The sequence below is a fragment of the Neodiprion fabricii genome, chromosome 2, assembly GCF_021155785.1.
Source record: "Neodiprion fabricii isolate iyNeoFabr1 chromosome 2, iyNeoFabr1.1, whole genome shotgun sequence".
NCBI lineage: Eukaryota > Metazoa > Arthropoda > Insecta > Hymenoptera > Diprionidae > Neodiprion > Neodiprion fabricii.
The window spans coordinates 723380-737467 of NC_060240.1; the positions used below are offsets into that span (position 1 = coordinate 723380).

The 14088-nt window shown below is 46.9% G+C and overlaps 2 protein-coding genes across 7 annotated transcripts in view; one reads left to right on the plus strand and one right to left on the minus strand.

Moving 5' to 3' along the window:
• The window catches only part of LOC124175415 (titin), a 52574-nt gene extending 49114 nt beyond the window's left edge, over nt 1-3460 (minus strand). For 2 of the 6 annotated variants that reach the window (XM_046555642.1, XM_046555644.1), the window contains exons 1-9: nt 3361-3458; nt 2116-2293; nt 1851-2043; nt 1625-1738; nt 1383-1557; nt 835-935; nt 530-739; nt 266-451; nt 74-188 (exon numbers count right to left, since the gene is read on the minus strand). In XM_046555642.1, coding sequence (XP_046411598.1) covers nt 74-188; nt 266-451; nt 530-739; nt 835-935; nt 1383-1557; nt 1625-1738; nt 1851-2043; nt 2116-2285 — 1264 coding nt within the window. In that variant the 5' untranslated portion in view covers nt 2286-2293; nt 3361-3458. Of the gene's footprint in view, nt 1-73; nt 189-265; nt 452-529; nt 740-834; nt 936-1378; nt 1558-1624; nt 1739-1850; nt 2044-2115; nt 2294-2949; nt 3256-3360 lie in introns of those variants that run through there. The other 4 variants (XM_046555650.1, XM_046555646.1, XM_046555643.1 and 1 more) reach the window with 4 other exon arrangements.
• A 3105-nt stretch (nt 3461-6565) lies between these two features.
• Nucleotides 6566-14001, plus strand: LOC124176335. Its single transcript, XM_046557496.1, has 9 exons — nt 6566-6817; nt 8766-9145; nt 9417-9639; nt 9717-10004; nt 10086-10213; nt 10305-10477; nt 10563-10899; nt 10976-11411; nt 11501-14001. The coding sequence occupies exons 1-9, from the start codon at nt 6730-6732 to the stop codon at nt 13675-13677; spliced, it is 4230 nt and encodes a 1409-aa protein (XP_046413452.1). The 5' UTR covers nt 6566-6729; the 3' UTR covers nt 13678-14001.
• The last annotated feature ends 87 nt before the right edge of the window (nt 14002-14088 follow it).

Sequence of the window (14088 nt, forward strand, 5' to 3'; positions counted from 1 at the left end):
TTTGTGATAATAAATCAAATGCTCGATTACAAAGTGCTGATTTCAGGATATTTCCAAACACTTATTTCCTTACCAAGAACGGACTGGTTCTTCTCAAGTTTCACGAGCTTCGCGCCAGCTTGAGAAAAGTTGTAGACCTTGTTACCCATCACCAGCTTGTCGAAGACCTCGCTAGTGCGGTCAAAGTACTGTAAAGAATGCGATGCAATAAACAGAAAAGCCGGACGCAGCGCACGTCCTGGTTATGGAAATGAACTCAACCGACCTCTGAAACGAGCCTGAAAAATCTTTGCGAGGTTATCAGAACGTTTCGTCTGCGCTCCAAACGCGAGGCGAAACTCCTGCATACGAAGTCCATAAAATCCCGTTGCGATTTCAGATCCTTCGGTAAAGACTCTGCGGGGATATTATCTATCTTGTGCAAAAGCTCCGCGTAGCGACCGTAAGTATCCTGCGGAAATCAGAATAACCAGATAACTCAATGTGTACGTCTCTTAGCCGTACAACTCCGAAGACGAATTTATCTCACTCTACACTGAAGCTCCAGCGCCTCGTGTTCTCTTCGCAGTTCCTCCGAAGACGTGACATCGAAACCGACGCGATGCCTGGAGTTGAGCGTCGAATCGGCGGGTCCAAGAATCCAGTTGGTCACCCTGGCCACTCCCTCCTCGAGGCTTTTTATCTCTTTGACATATCCCAAGTGCCGTTCCAATTCCATCAGGGCGTTTTTGATCTCTGCCTGAAAGAGAAAAAAATCGTTTCATGCTATTTGAAAACGATCAAAAGCTCAGAGGCTGAATTCTGACGGTCAAGAACCTCGTCAGAGTCGATTACCTGCTTCAAATCGATGGAATCCAGGAAGGCCTGGACTCGCTGAACGGTGTCCAGAACATCCTGCGAGGACTCCCTGTTGATACTCATCACCACATTCCTACCTAGAACGATTTTTCGCTCTATGAGTGCTTGGTAAGGCGTAAAAACTCGATATCGGCGCCCTAGCACGAGGGGGACAAAAACTACAAGTGTAACCCAACGCGAAACAAGATCGTTACACCGTTCTAAAATGGCGAATTCTTTTTCTTTCGTCCCACTGCTGAATGGTGTACCGTTGTCACGTTCTGTACAGTCGGAGATTGCGCTCGTATATCAACAAAGTTAACCGGGTTAGCACCGACAAAGCCAATCGCTGTTTCCATTGTCCAACCAGGTCAACACTTCACGGATAAACCTACTTGTAGAAAACGCTTCACTCGTAGACGTGACTTAAATACATGGTCCAAAATTATTGACTGAATTACGCGGGAGGTTAGAAAATCAGCGAGACTGAGGTAACATCGCGAGTGTAATTCCAAAATGCTTCACGCAAGCTCATACCCACCGACCTGAGTGAAGAATGTGTCTCGCTGCCGTCCTCAGCTCCGTAGTAGATTCGGAATAATCCCTGAAAGCCTCGTCGGATTCTCCATTCCTCGATTCTCTGGCGGAATGCAGTTTCTCGTGGAGATCCGTCAGCTTCTCCGACACCTCCGTGGCATCCTTAAGATAATCCTCGAGGTGCTAAAGAGGGGATAAAATCAAAGAGAAACCGCGAACCGTGCTTGATGAAAAGAGCGTAAAAACTTACGATTCGTGTTTGAATCCAATCCGAGTGACTGTAGGCCTTGGATCCCCCCAACTCGGGGGGCAGCTGCGAGATCTCCACGTGAGCGGACAACTTCGCTAACGGGACGAAGAGAGGCTGAATAAGAATTAATCACACATTACACATTTTCGGGATATCGAAGTCCGGATACTGAGCGCTGCGCTTTCATCTTGACAAGCTGCTTGCCAATTAATCCGTATATTCTCACCTCTCCCTCTTTGTGTGACTTGGTGCAATTGTCGACGTGCTTCTCCCAGAACCCATCCTGCCTGAGGACGATTACAAGGGCTCTCGCCACACCGCATGAGGTTGAGGCTTGTCTGATACATCCCCGAGCCACGCGCCAAGCTTCTCGCTGAGCGTCGACGAGGATCGTGAACCCATTCGACTTGGTCTCTTCACTGGGGACAACAGGATCAACTTGCAACTTTTGGTTTCGACAAGCAGCTGCCGTCTCTAATTGCGATCATTACCTGAAGATGTCGATGAAGTATCGGAGCAGCTTTTCCAGGAGTGACTTTGTCCCGGATTGCGGTTCCAAGGGCATATTTACCACGATCAAGGGTCGACCCTCGCGGTCATGGCCTCCGGGCAAATAGACCAGCCGCGAATCGAGGGCTTCGAGGAAGTCCACAGCCCTCATGATTCGGCCTAGAAGACGAAGAATCGGTTAGCCATTGCCCCCATCTCTTCATCATCAGCATCATCGTCATTAGTTATAGATAGGATTAATTCGACATTAGGCAGCGACTTCGAGTCACCCTCGGTGGTCTTTTGCTCTCGTGCTCTCGAAGTGAAACGCAGGCGCGTGCCAGCCCCCCCCCCCCCCCCCCCCCCCCCGATTAGGGGAGTGGCCACCCTGATCGCGCGCCACACGCTGCGCGTCGCTCTGGCGCTCCCTGGCAATTTGCATAATGTGCCGTTACACGGATATTCCATGGTGCAAGCATAAACTACCGCGGTAATTCGAGGCGAGTACAGGCTGAGCACAAACTTGGACCTTTGAATGGAAGTTGGTTACGAGTCGAGGAGACTGATCCACATGCGCAATTTGATAGGTAAGCACTAGTCCCGTTCTTTCATCTTGACGAATTTTCACGAAATTTTTTCCCAAAACTCCGTAGACGGTTCGCATTTTTTCATACCTCGGCAGTTTCGTATATATTATAGTGGTTTTCGGAATCAAGGAGAAAAACAGTCCGAGTTTATCATGCTTCACACTTTTCTTCTCGGACACATTCATCACAATCATCGTTCAACAGCAAAGTTACATAATTGAAAAAGCTGAATAGCACTCTTTATCGTACCTAGTCACGCGTTGTGTGCCATCGACGATAATTCGATGACGTTAGAATTTCGCCGAAGCTTCATTCCAGAGGTATGACACATTTGAGTAACTACAACCATATGTTCCTTTCCATTTCATTATGCGATCAAACCAAGACTAGAGAAAGACGTACGGATCTCAAAGGACGATAAAAATCACTGCTATCGGCCAACTTGACTGTGTAACGGATGAATTGTAAAGTAAACGTAAAGAATTCACAATCGAAACGGTAACAAATTTGCGCGAATGACCGTTCACGGGGAAATGAAAGAGTGGAATTTGGGTGCAGCCGTCAACGGCAGCCCAGAACGACTGTGATCAGGTTCCTCAATTCCAATTCCTGGTGACAGTCGCCCGGCGAAGCCAGGTTACCACTATCACGAAGCCCTACCTGGGGTGACGGCCGTGGCAAAGAGCCGGTCGACGCGAGCCACGCGAACGCGTCACGCCGCGCTCCTCGGTCTACCTGCTCGACGAGACTGCGCTGGACCGAACGGGATGCTGGGGAGCAGAGAGGTGAACCGGGAGCTGGGTGGTGGGTACACCTCGTCCATTCAGGTACAACGGTATCCTGGCACCGATACGCGCCCATCTTCCCCTCCGGCCTTCCTCCTTCCCGTTCCACTCGCTCTTGATTCCTCTTGCTCCGTAATCTGAGCAGAGAAACCAAAGAAGACCGGTCACGAAGGTCGTCGAATTCCACCTTACTTCACTCTGACGTTTTTCACTAATTGTTTCCTTTATCTAGTCAAGGGGTTGTACTTAGTCAAGAGGCCAAAAAGAGCGATATTACAAAGACTTTTCGTGAAGAGACAATTCAATGCATTATTATGAAAATTTATAAACATGTTGGAGTAACATTGAACTTCATTCTGATATTTTTTAGTCGGAAAACTAATTCTTTTTAAAGCTGCTATAACCGATCTCCGGAAAGTATTTGTTGGCGAGAAAGAAACCTTCGATCAAGGACTGAAAGATATATTCATAAAGCTTATATAAAAGTTTTCACCGACTTCGAAAATATAGAATTGCGAAAAAGGTGTTCAAACTTACCAAAGCATTTTCAAACGCTCTGGGACGTGTTTGCAAATATAGGCGTAACTTCAAGAATATTTGTCAGATCGGCATAAGATTTTCTGTCTGTATACTTGAATATATGTACTTTATGAAAATAAAATTTAAAAAATCGATATTTCAAAATCCAGGCTAGCTAAATCCCCTTAAGTGTTATATCTGCTCGAGCATCGCACCAACTTATCACTTATCACTTTTGATGAAAGTCGGTCTGAATGTAGACGACCGATTCCTGATCATAATCATAATCATGTTTCTTTTGTAAAAAAAAGGAGCAGCTTACCTATCTATCGCCCAAATAAGACTGCGGTGGACATACAATCGACTAGGTATGTCACTTGGATTGTACGAGAAACAAGAAATAACGCTACGCGTGTCGATCAATGGTTGGTTCACCGGTTTCTACCAAAGACGTTAAAGTGATTCTGTGCAGCCCGGGAGAACCGGCTGTGGTTTCATCCAAAAATTCCAATCTGACCGGTATAATATTTCTTGACACGTTCCCACGTCTGATGCGGCAACTCGTTATTCCCTTGCTGTTCACCATCTCCCATTTCAAAATCGAGTCTACAATAAGTTGTCATTGAATCCATGTCGAGAATGATAGAATGATGACAGTTTCTGGATATCCATAAGAAGAGATCAAACGGATTGAACGTGCGACACGGAATTGAAGAGTGAAAAGTATATTTCACTGCTTCTACTACAGTTGAATAAAGATTCCATCGCTTGGCGCTTATCGGGGCAAGCAGCTAGTTTTTCTTTGCCGTAGGAAAACCGAAGTGAAAACTACGGGGACAGAGATCAGAACGTCACCTGTACGAGTAAGTGAGGTAAGCCGATGCTTGTACGCGGTTCACTGACCGTCGATGACCAGAAGGAGAAGCCAAGGTAGCAGAGAGAGATGGGCGGTGAAAGAGGTGGTAGGAGTGATAGAGAAAGGAACGAGATGAAACGTGTACGGAGGAATTAGGAGAGAATCTTGTGTTTCAGTTTCGAGTTTTCGACATTTCCTCCCACAGCCGCGTATCGATGGAGGCGAAATGAATACTATTTTCAAGGTCACAAAGTTTTCAATATGTTGTAATTAAATCCTAATCACAAATGTCTGAAGAAAGAAAAGAATCTCAGGTGGGCGGTCATAAATGGTAATGATAAATTATGCGTGTTTATTACAACGTTGCGGGAATGACAAAAATAATACATGGAATATACTGTATTGTGACGATATATCCTATGATAAACAAATAGTCAGCGTAGAAGGTTTGAGGATTTAGTGAGCTAGTAGGCCTGCAACGTTTGAGAGAGACGGTATGATTTAAATATGTACGAGACTGTGAATTCCGAAAGTGTCACATAATTTTCGAAAATGTAATTTCATAAAAAAATCCTCATCCGCTAACCAATCAACCATCTATTTAATTCGACGCTTAACGTAAAACAAGGAAAGAGAACGAAAAATTATAACAACAGTCTAAATCGTACATAATACTATAGACTCCAATCTCCCTTCTATACTCGACGTCATGAAAATCGCTCTACTCACTAATATAAGTGTTAAATGTGATTGTTTTTGTCTTTCATATCTTTCTCTATTTCCAATAACTATCGGATTTTAATCAAAATTTGATTATACTATTATTTATACACTCTGTGCTGTCATTTATATTTCGCAGTTACATTAGAACTACCAAGCCAAGTTTGTGGCTTGCTACGTGTAGGAAGAATTTATTTTCTGTTATATGATAAACTTTATGGTACCAATTGCAAATAACCACCTAAATAAATAAATAATTTGTCTTCCTTAACCTTGTCTCAACTACCTTGTACATTTTTCTTTACTAATCTATTTTCCTTCATATTCAATCATTATTTAAAACATTACAGTATCTAGATAAAATGATTTATTAATATGTGCGAGACTGTGAATTCCAAAAGTGTCACATAAATGAACTATTAATATACAACATATCAATGCACAAATTCCTGAAATGAATGTACAATAAACAGAAGATCTGATCAGCCACCATTTATTACGCGTGTATAGCGTACTATGTATTGCAATAATAATTTAAGTCGATCATCACAATAGATCACGGCTTTCGCTGATCAAACAACGGTAAATCCTCACGAATGATGGTATTGACGACTGCGGCCGAGTACAAAAATATCCAGAATGCAAGAATCGCTCGCAAAAGACCAGGATTCGGGCAAAAAAAGTGTTTCTCCGGGAAGTTAAACCTCGTTGAAAATCGCACGTGCTATTGTCGACGGAGATGGATCGTGGTGAGAGCAAAGAGTCGACGACGACAAGCGGCGGAGAATCGGCATCGCAGGGAGCGAAGCTTCGATCTTATTCACAGCGCTGCGGGTGCAAAAATAGCCGCGCGTCGTTCGCCCGATGGCGTCGGCGTCGGCGTCGGCGTCGGCGTCGGTTCGTTCGGAGCTTGGCCGCAATTCGTCGACGGAAGACGGGAGGTCGCCGCTGTCGCGTAGATCGGCGCCCTATCGGTCCGTCTATCTAGTCACTCCTTCCCCGCGCTCGCGTCAGGCTCGCGCTATATCGAGACCTGCGGTCCGGCGAGGCGCGAAGTGAAGACGGTGACGAAGACGGACCCGGCGACCAAGAGAAGCGGCGACGAGACAGCCTGGCCCAGGACGCTGGGGGGCCCACCCCGAGCGCGCAATGGGCAACGCCCCGGCCAAGGCCGCCTACCCCAAGAGCCTTGCGGGGGCCGGAAACGGTGGCAAAAAGGTGCACTGGAGCAGTCCAGGTACGCCAGCGACGCAGGCAGCCGCGAAAAGCTCGCGACGGTCTCACGTAAGAGCGGAGGGAGGACGCTCGCCTTTCCCTCCTCCCTCCTCCCTCGCCCCTTTCCTGCAAGCTCCGCTTCGCGGATCCGTAACCCTGCCCCAACCACCGCCGCCATCTCGGCGCTCGTAGCTAACCCAGATTATACATTCCTCGCCAATTACTGACAGTTTGACAGTCCTGCTCGCGTCCTTCAGCGCTAACAACCGATTTGGAATTTTTTTTTTTTTCTCTTGCATCGTTCCGGGTGAAGCGCACGACGGGGATTGTTTATGTCCTGGACCATCTTTGCGAGCCCTTGGTCTTGGTTGATGGCCTTTCGTTGTAGCACCTTCGATCTTTCGCCAAGAAGAAACTTTGGAGACAGTTTTTTCAATCCAAATTTGAACCGCGGAAATGCGCCGCTCATGTGACACGTGGTTTAGTTGACTACGATCGGTAGACGTCGGTAGACTCTACTGGTCACTAAATTTGGAAACTGACTGCGAGCCACGTATAAGAATTTTTTTCTTTTCCCTTATTTTTTCATTCTATCATTATTTGTGGGGCCATGCATCAATCGGGGTCGTTGCCTCTGGTCGAGTTCTCGTTTCTCAAATATTCGGCTGTTAACTTTCCGCTGTTCATTGATATTGAGAGGAGAGCGGAGATAACACTCATCGCCCAGTCGTTACCTAATATTTATTCAGACGTGCTGATTTCTTCACACGTCAAAGACCAGGCTGCAGACGATTTGCACATCTTATTGCATACTGGCGAGAGAAAATGTATTCGTTATAATTTTTCTAATGTCAAGTATCGAATCATCGTAAACAGGTGAAACCTCACTAGATATCTGATTGAATTGTAAACGAGCTAAACATCAGTCAACGAAATTAAAATGCACCACCAACATTCCCATTAAATTTTTGATAGGTAGGTTCTGCATCCAAACTGTGAAAGTGAGGAAGTAAAGAGAAATAAGATTCACTTTATAATAAGATTTTGTTGAAAACATCATTGCAGACCTGTTCTATTCTCTTGGTATATAGCTCCTTCCATTGGCAGGTCAGACATTTTCGAAAGCTCAAATACTTTCTGAGCGGCTTCTAAGCGTCCGCACCGACGTTCTCTCGCGAGGTACACAGCTTGTTTCGCAGTATCAATAGTGGTATATTTTTTGACAATCCCGACAGTAGGTCTCGCCTGTTATATTCCGCGAATACAATATAGTCGACAATACAAAGCAGATTGCCAAGTTTCGGAAGATCAGCCAAACTAAAGTTGTACTCTCATCTACTGCTGAGGTGAGCGATTGTACTTTCGACAGAGGCACAACACGTCGCTATATCCTCAGTTTTTCTCGACACTCCGCGTTGCTCGATTCCAGTTGTAGTACCGCAAAGTTGAGCTATGCATTTCCTACTCGACTTGATCAACGGTATCATTCTTATTTCAACCACAATCATCCATTGCCTATAGTCCTGTATTGCCGCCATGGATTGGCGTATTTTTACTGATTAGTATGGCGTCAATCATTTACTGTATCATTAATTTGACGGAACCAGAACGTCTAGTTTTGAAGTAAGTTTCCTGGGGTTCAGTGCCACGTCGTCGTCGAGCAGTCCGGGTATCTCCGAGTGACTTCGGTCCGCTTCGAGTGTCTCGTCTTCTGCCAAGCTGTTTCTATTTTATTTCGGGATCGCCCCGTACGCGGATGTGTTGGTCACTGGCGTGTGAATGTGCCAGCGTGTAGGTGCGCGCATGCCTTTTTCGAGGGTAGTCCAACGATATTGGATTTTCCACATGCCCGGTTCATGCCCGATGTATCGACTGCCCGATGCATTGGATACATCTAGTGGGACCTTCGATTGCATTCTGCAATTAAGCGTGGTTGTGACATGCCGAACTCATGCCAAACAACTTCTCAGGTCTTCCGCTGCCTCCGGGCAAGCCAATCCTCGTCCCTGGCTCGGAGGAAACGCAACCGGATGTTGTCAGCATCAGGTGGGAACGCTCCCCGAGCAACGGAGGCTCCGCCATCGTCGGGTATATGGTTGAGCACCGGCGCATGGGGTCTCCGCACTGGATCCGAGCTGCTCCAATTCTCTGCACGTTCCCCGAGCTGACCTTGAGTGGCCTTGAACCCGGATGGCGGTACCAGTTTCGCGTTCGCGCCCAAAATGCCCTCGGTCTCTCCGAACCCAGCGAATTGTCCGACCCACTCACGGTCACCCTGCAGAGGACGGCAACGAGCACCCCGCACTTCGACCTGGAACTGAAGGATACGGTGGCTCTCGAAAACGAACAGGTAAGAGGCGGGTTCGATTCGTGATGCCTAAATATCGCCAGCTAGTCGACTGGAGCTGAAAATGAGCAATTGGATAAATAAAGCATGCTCAAGCTCCAGGCGGTGTAGCTACGCCTATTCCCGGCTTCGGAGAGAATTGCTTATTTTGCCAAAGCACTTTGTTTACGTTTGCCAGTTCGTTTTGAACCTTCACACCAGGAGCATATGTCGGAGCCGCTCGTTCTCAGTCGGGTTTTCGAATATTATAACCGTTTTCGTTGAAAATTTTCAGGCAGAGTTCATCGTGCAATTCTCGGGCACCCCCCTACCGAAGATATCTTGGTTTAAGGACGGGTTTGAAATATTTAGTAGCCGGAGGACGCGGATCGCAACCGAGAACAGCAAGAGTTCGCTCCTCATCCATCAAACCGCTCTGAACGACGAGGGAGAAATAAAGTGCACGGCCACAAACAGGGTTGGGCACATCAGCACCAAAGCGAAACTTATTCTGGAAGGTGAGTCGAAAAACCATGGAAAAATCATCCAGGATCGAGGTTTGGGAAACTTTAATGGTGCAGAGGACTTTTTTCAGCACCCCCGCGAATCAGACTCTCTCGACAATACGAAGACGGGCTGCTTTTTGAGCAAGACGAAACAATCAGACTTAAAGTCTCCTTGGCAGGTAGACCTTTGCCGAGTGTCACTTGGTTCCACGACGGTGAGGCGATTCAACAGGACCTGAGACACGTCGTCGAAACGATGGAGGGTGAATCGGTGCTCAAAATTCCCGACGCGAAACGGGCTGACCGTGGAGAGTACACGGTCAAAGCGTCGAACAAGCTTGGCGAGGACATGTCATCCTTTTTGGTCACCGTCACTGGTATAAATTTGTTTCGATAAACTGGAAAGAACTCTCATTTATCACGATTGATTCAATGTTCACAATATATTTTATTTGCAGATCGACCGTCAGCACCGGGTAAAGCAAATGTCACTATGACACTCGGCCGTTCAGTAACGCTTTCTTGGAAGGAACCGGATGATGACGGAGGATGTAAAATAGGGACTTATATCGTAGAATATTACAGAGTAAGTTACTCGATTTCCGCAGAAATATGTAATAGCTTCTCTTTAACGTCTTAATGAAACTTGAATGATCTCGTTTCTATCACTCGAACAGTTGGGTTGGGACGTCTGGCTGAAAGCGACTACGTGTCGTCAGTTGACAACGACTTTAGGCGAGTTGATCGAAGGATCGGAATATCGCTTTCGGGTAAAGGCTGAAAACCCTTACGGAGTGAGTGAACCCAGCGAAGAGAGCGATGTCGTCTTCATTCCGGACGTGAAGAGAGGGTTAGTGAGAGTATTGCTCTGATCATTCTGATGTACGTTATTACGCAGGGTGCATTTGCGTTTTTCGATTCTTTTATATGGATAGGATTACCGAGCCTCCGTTGAAAGGAAAGTCTCAAAGTCAACGAGAGATCAACAAGACGAAAGAAAAGCGCGAAGTGAGTTTTGCCGAGCCAGTTCAGAGGACACGAAGTTTGACTCGAGAAGAGGCTAGCAGGGGGGACAGGAATCCGAGTCCCGAGTGGACGTCCACCCAGCAGCTCAGTAGCGGGAGATTGAGTCGAGCGGATGACCCAGCCTTCGCCAGACGAGCTGGTTCCAGACCAAAGCCAAAACCAGACCCTCCATTAAAGGCAAAAAGGTTGTCAAAGCAAGAGAGGATTGACACCGGGGACAACTTGACCTTGCCCAAGGACACGGAAGTGAGATTTAACGAATTATCTAACGTGTTAAACTTCTTTAGCGACAAGTCCTAATAAACGCGAATGCTTTTCGCAGGCTCTGGCAACTCTCAATGTCTCCAATAGCAGGGGAAACCTGAACTTTGGTAAGCAAAAGACTTTGGAACCAGTATTGGGGGGCCGGCGTTCCCCCTTCAGGGACTCAAGGTCTCGTTCGGTTTCGAGGGAGAGAAGTCCGTCCCCGTTACTGATGCCGAAGATACAGGAGTCGCACGAGGAGTTGCTGGCCGCGACGCCACACTCAACATCGTCGAATCTTGTTCTACAGAAACAAAAGACTTTTGACAGCCTGCCCGATACCAGGCCGTTGAAGGTCGGTTTGAGGAAACAAAATACGGTTGACAATATTCTAATGTCACCCAGTTCGCCCAGAGAGAATGATGAGAGCATGTTTCACGGTAGCTCCGAATTCATGCTGGTATTGTACCCTGATGAAAACAATCATCGCAGCCAAGAACAAAATAATGCTGCAAGTAAGACCATTTCGATTTTATACTTTGTACTAGCAACCACGATAGAAATTTTTTTTTAACATCAATTTATAACCCGATTGCATTTTCAGGTATTAAGGAGGGTCAGCAGGTCAATATGGAAGCTGAAGAAGATGATCTAGTACCTCCACCCCTGTCACTGTCTCTACCAGAGTTATTCAGCGCTAGTCACGAGGTGGTTGAAACTCTTCGAGAAGCTGTCAGTTCAACCGAGCTGCTGCACGAGCGAGCGATGGAGCGTTTCTACCACGCTGTAGCCGTTGAAGAGGCGGAATTAGCCAAGCGAAAGGCTCAGACGGAGAGGCGCACCGGTGAACTGGCTGGTCTGACAGGAAACGCCTCGCAAAAGGGTGAGGTAAAGATAAGGATCAACTCTTTGGAGGCCATCGACGGCAGTTCACCCGAGAGAAGAGCGTCCCTTCGGAGAAAACTGTCTAACTCCGGTGTAACTAGTCAAATAGCTTGGCAGGCGAAGCGGAATCGCAGGAGGTCAAGCGAAGGTCAGACCGATACCCCAGCAACCGTCAACACCAGAACGAACGTACTCTTGGACGCTTCTTCAGATCCCAATCTACCGACTACGATCTTTGTGGCTGGTATGCCGGATCAGACTGAAAGATTGCACCGATGGGACTCGAAGAATATGCCATTGACTGTAGAGATATCGGAGGTTCCGGAAGCTGATGTATCCGAAAAGGAATTTTACAGAGACGGTAAGGTGGTGAAAGAGGACGAGGTCCGGAGTGTCGAAACTTCAGAGGACGAGGAGGTGGAGGAGGAGGAGAGCAGTGATAGCGAAGATCTGAAATTATTAAAAGCGCGGATCCTGGCCCAGCCGATAATCGATGAGGAGGACACATACCACCCCAAAGGAAGACCCGTGCAGCACATCAGTCCAGATCTACCGCCAGTTCCTCCTCATATGATTCCAATTTTGGACATTTCTTCATCGGTTCCTACGAGGCCGGTTTCTCTCCCATCGTCGCCGACAAATTTGATGCCGAAGTCGATATTGAAGAAGCGAACGGAGACCGAGGTGATTCCGTTAAATCAATTCGGAAGACCCGTGCCACCAGAAAAACCAATTCGCAAATCCCTGCAGCCTGAAGAAAGTCAAGTTCAGCAAGCACCGCAACAACAGACTGTAACGTTGAGAAAAAAGTCCCTGACTAGTATACCGGACGAAGTTAAAGGTGCGGCGATTTCCGAATCGGACATCGACAACTCAAACGTTCTCTCCGCCGCGGAAGTAGCGAGGAATCGAAGGAGGCAGGTACGGCAAACCTCGTTGGAAGAAGAAGCCGAGGCGAACATGGCTGTGGTAAGTCATTACACGGAAATAGTCAAGCAGCACTCTTCGGGGCAAACGGTCCACCCGCCCCTCTACCTGAAGAGAGAAGACTTGGTCAAGGCGGCCCTGGTTGGCGAAAATGAGCCGCCGGTTGTCCAAAGCGAGACCAAGGTTTTGCTAAAAGCGAATGGTACCCTAAGGGACATGGCGGCTATGGGTGACGTGACAAAGAAGAGCAGATCAAATCTTCCCGATAAAACGGAGGCGCCGACGACGAAGCGAGAGGCGGTTAAAGACGTTCGGAAATCGGCGGACCGGGAAGACGGCGGTAAGGTCAGAAGAAACAGCGTCGTATCGCGGGGTTCAACGCCAGCCAAAGATACGAAGGAGACGACGAAGCGGGAGAGCCGTCCATCTTCGAGGAATGAATCGCTGGCTGGTGTTCCTCGCTCAAGGAACGTCTCGAGAGAGCGACGACCTTCCAGGCCATCCTCAAGAACTGAAAGTCGGGGCGTGTCTCAGGAAAAATCGGTGCCACAACGTGGCCGGGTGCCTTCGAGGACGACGTCGGAGGACATTCGGTCATCGAGAGATAAGTCGTTGGAAAAACGAAAATCCAGTCGGCCAAATTCCAGGTCTAGTTCAAGAGATCGGTTTCGGCCTGAGACTCCAACCGAGGTCAAAATGGGGCGTCTTTATCAGGCATTGGGGAGCAGAAAATACAGGCCAACTAGACAGTACTCTGATACTGTTGCGGAGCTAAATGCAGACGCTGAGAGAAAAGTGAAGTCGACGATGAGTTACGTTACTGATCTTACCCTGCTCGCTGCTGCCATTTACGTTTACTTTCTAAAGAGTGAAATCCTCGCTTTACCATTCATCGGACTTCTGCTCTATCGGCAAATCCAGGAAGAGATTCACAGGTGGCTACCCAAATGGTGGAAACACCGGGAATAAGATGAATGCCATGCACGTACAGTTGGAATACTAACGATTCACTTGAACAACTGTATTATCACGAAAGACACTCACATATATGTATATTTATTTAAAAGAAAACGAAAAATTCATATTTATTATGTATACATGTCTGCGCATAATTGTAATATTGCAACTTATAGTTTGTTAAATTTATTCACTTATTATATTATGTTAATGATTATCAAACGCCGAATAGCTCTAAATATTACGATGTAAATAACTGTAAGAGATTAACTTAAGCTGAAAACCCAAAAAAAGGTTAAAAAAAAAACAGAAAAGAAAAACAGAAGAAATTAATCGAAACGCATCTTCGTCTTCTACCTCAGATTATCATACTACAGTCAGCCTCATCCATTTCCTTCAGCTACTCTTTATAATTGAACAAGC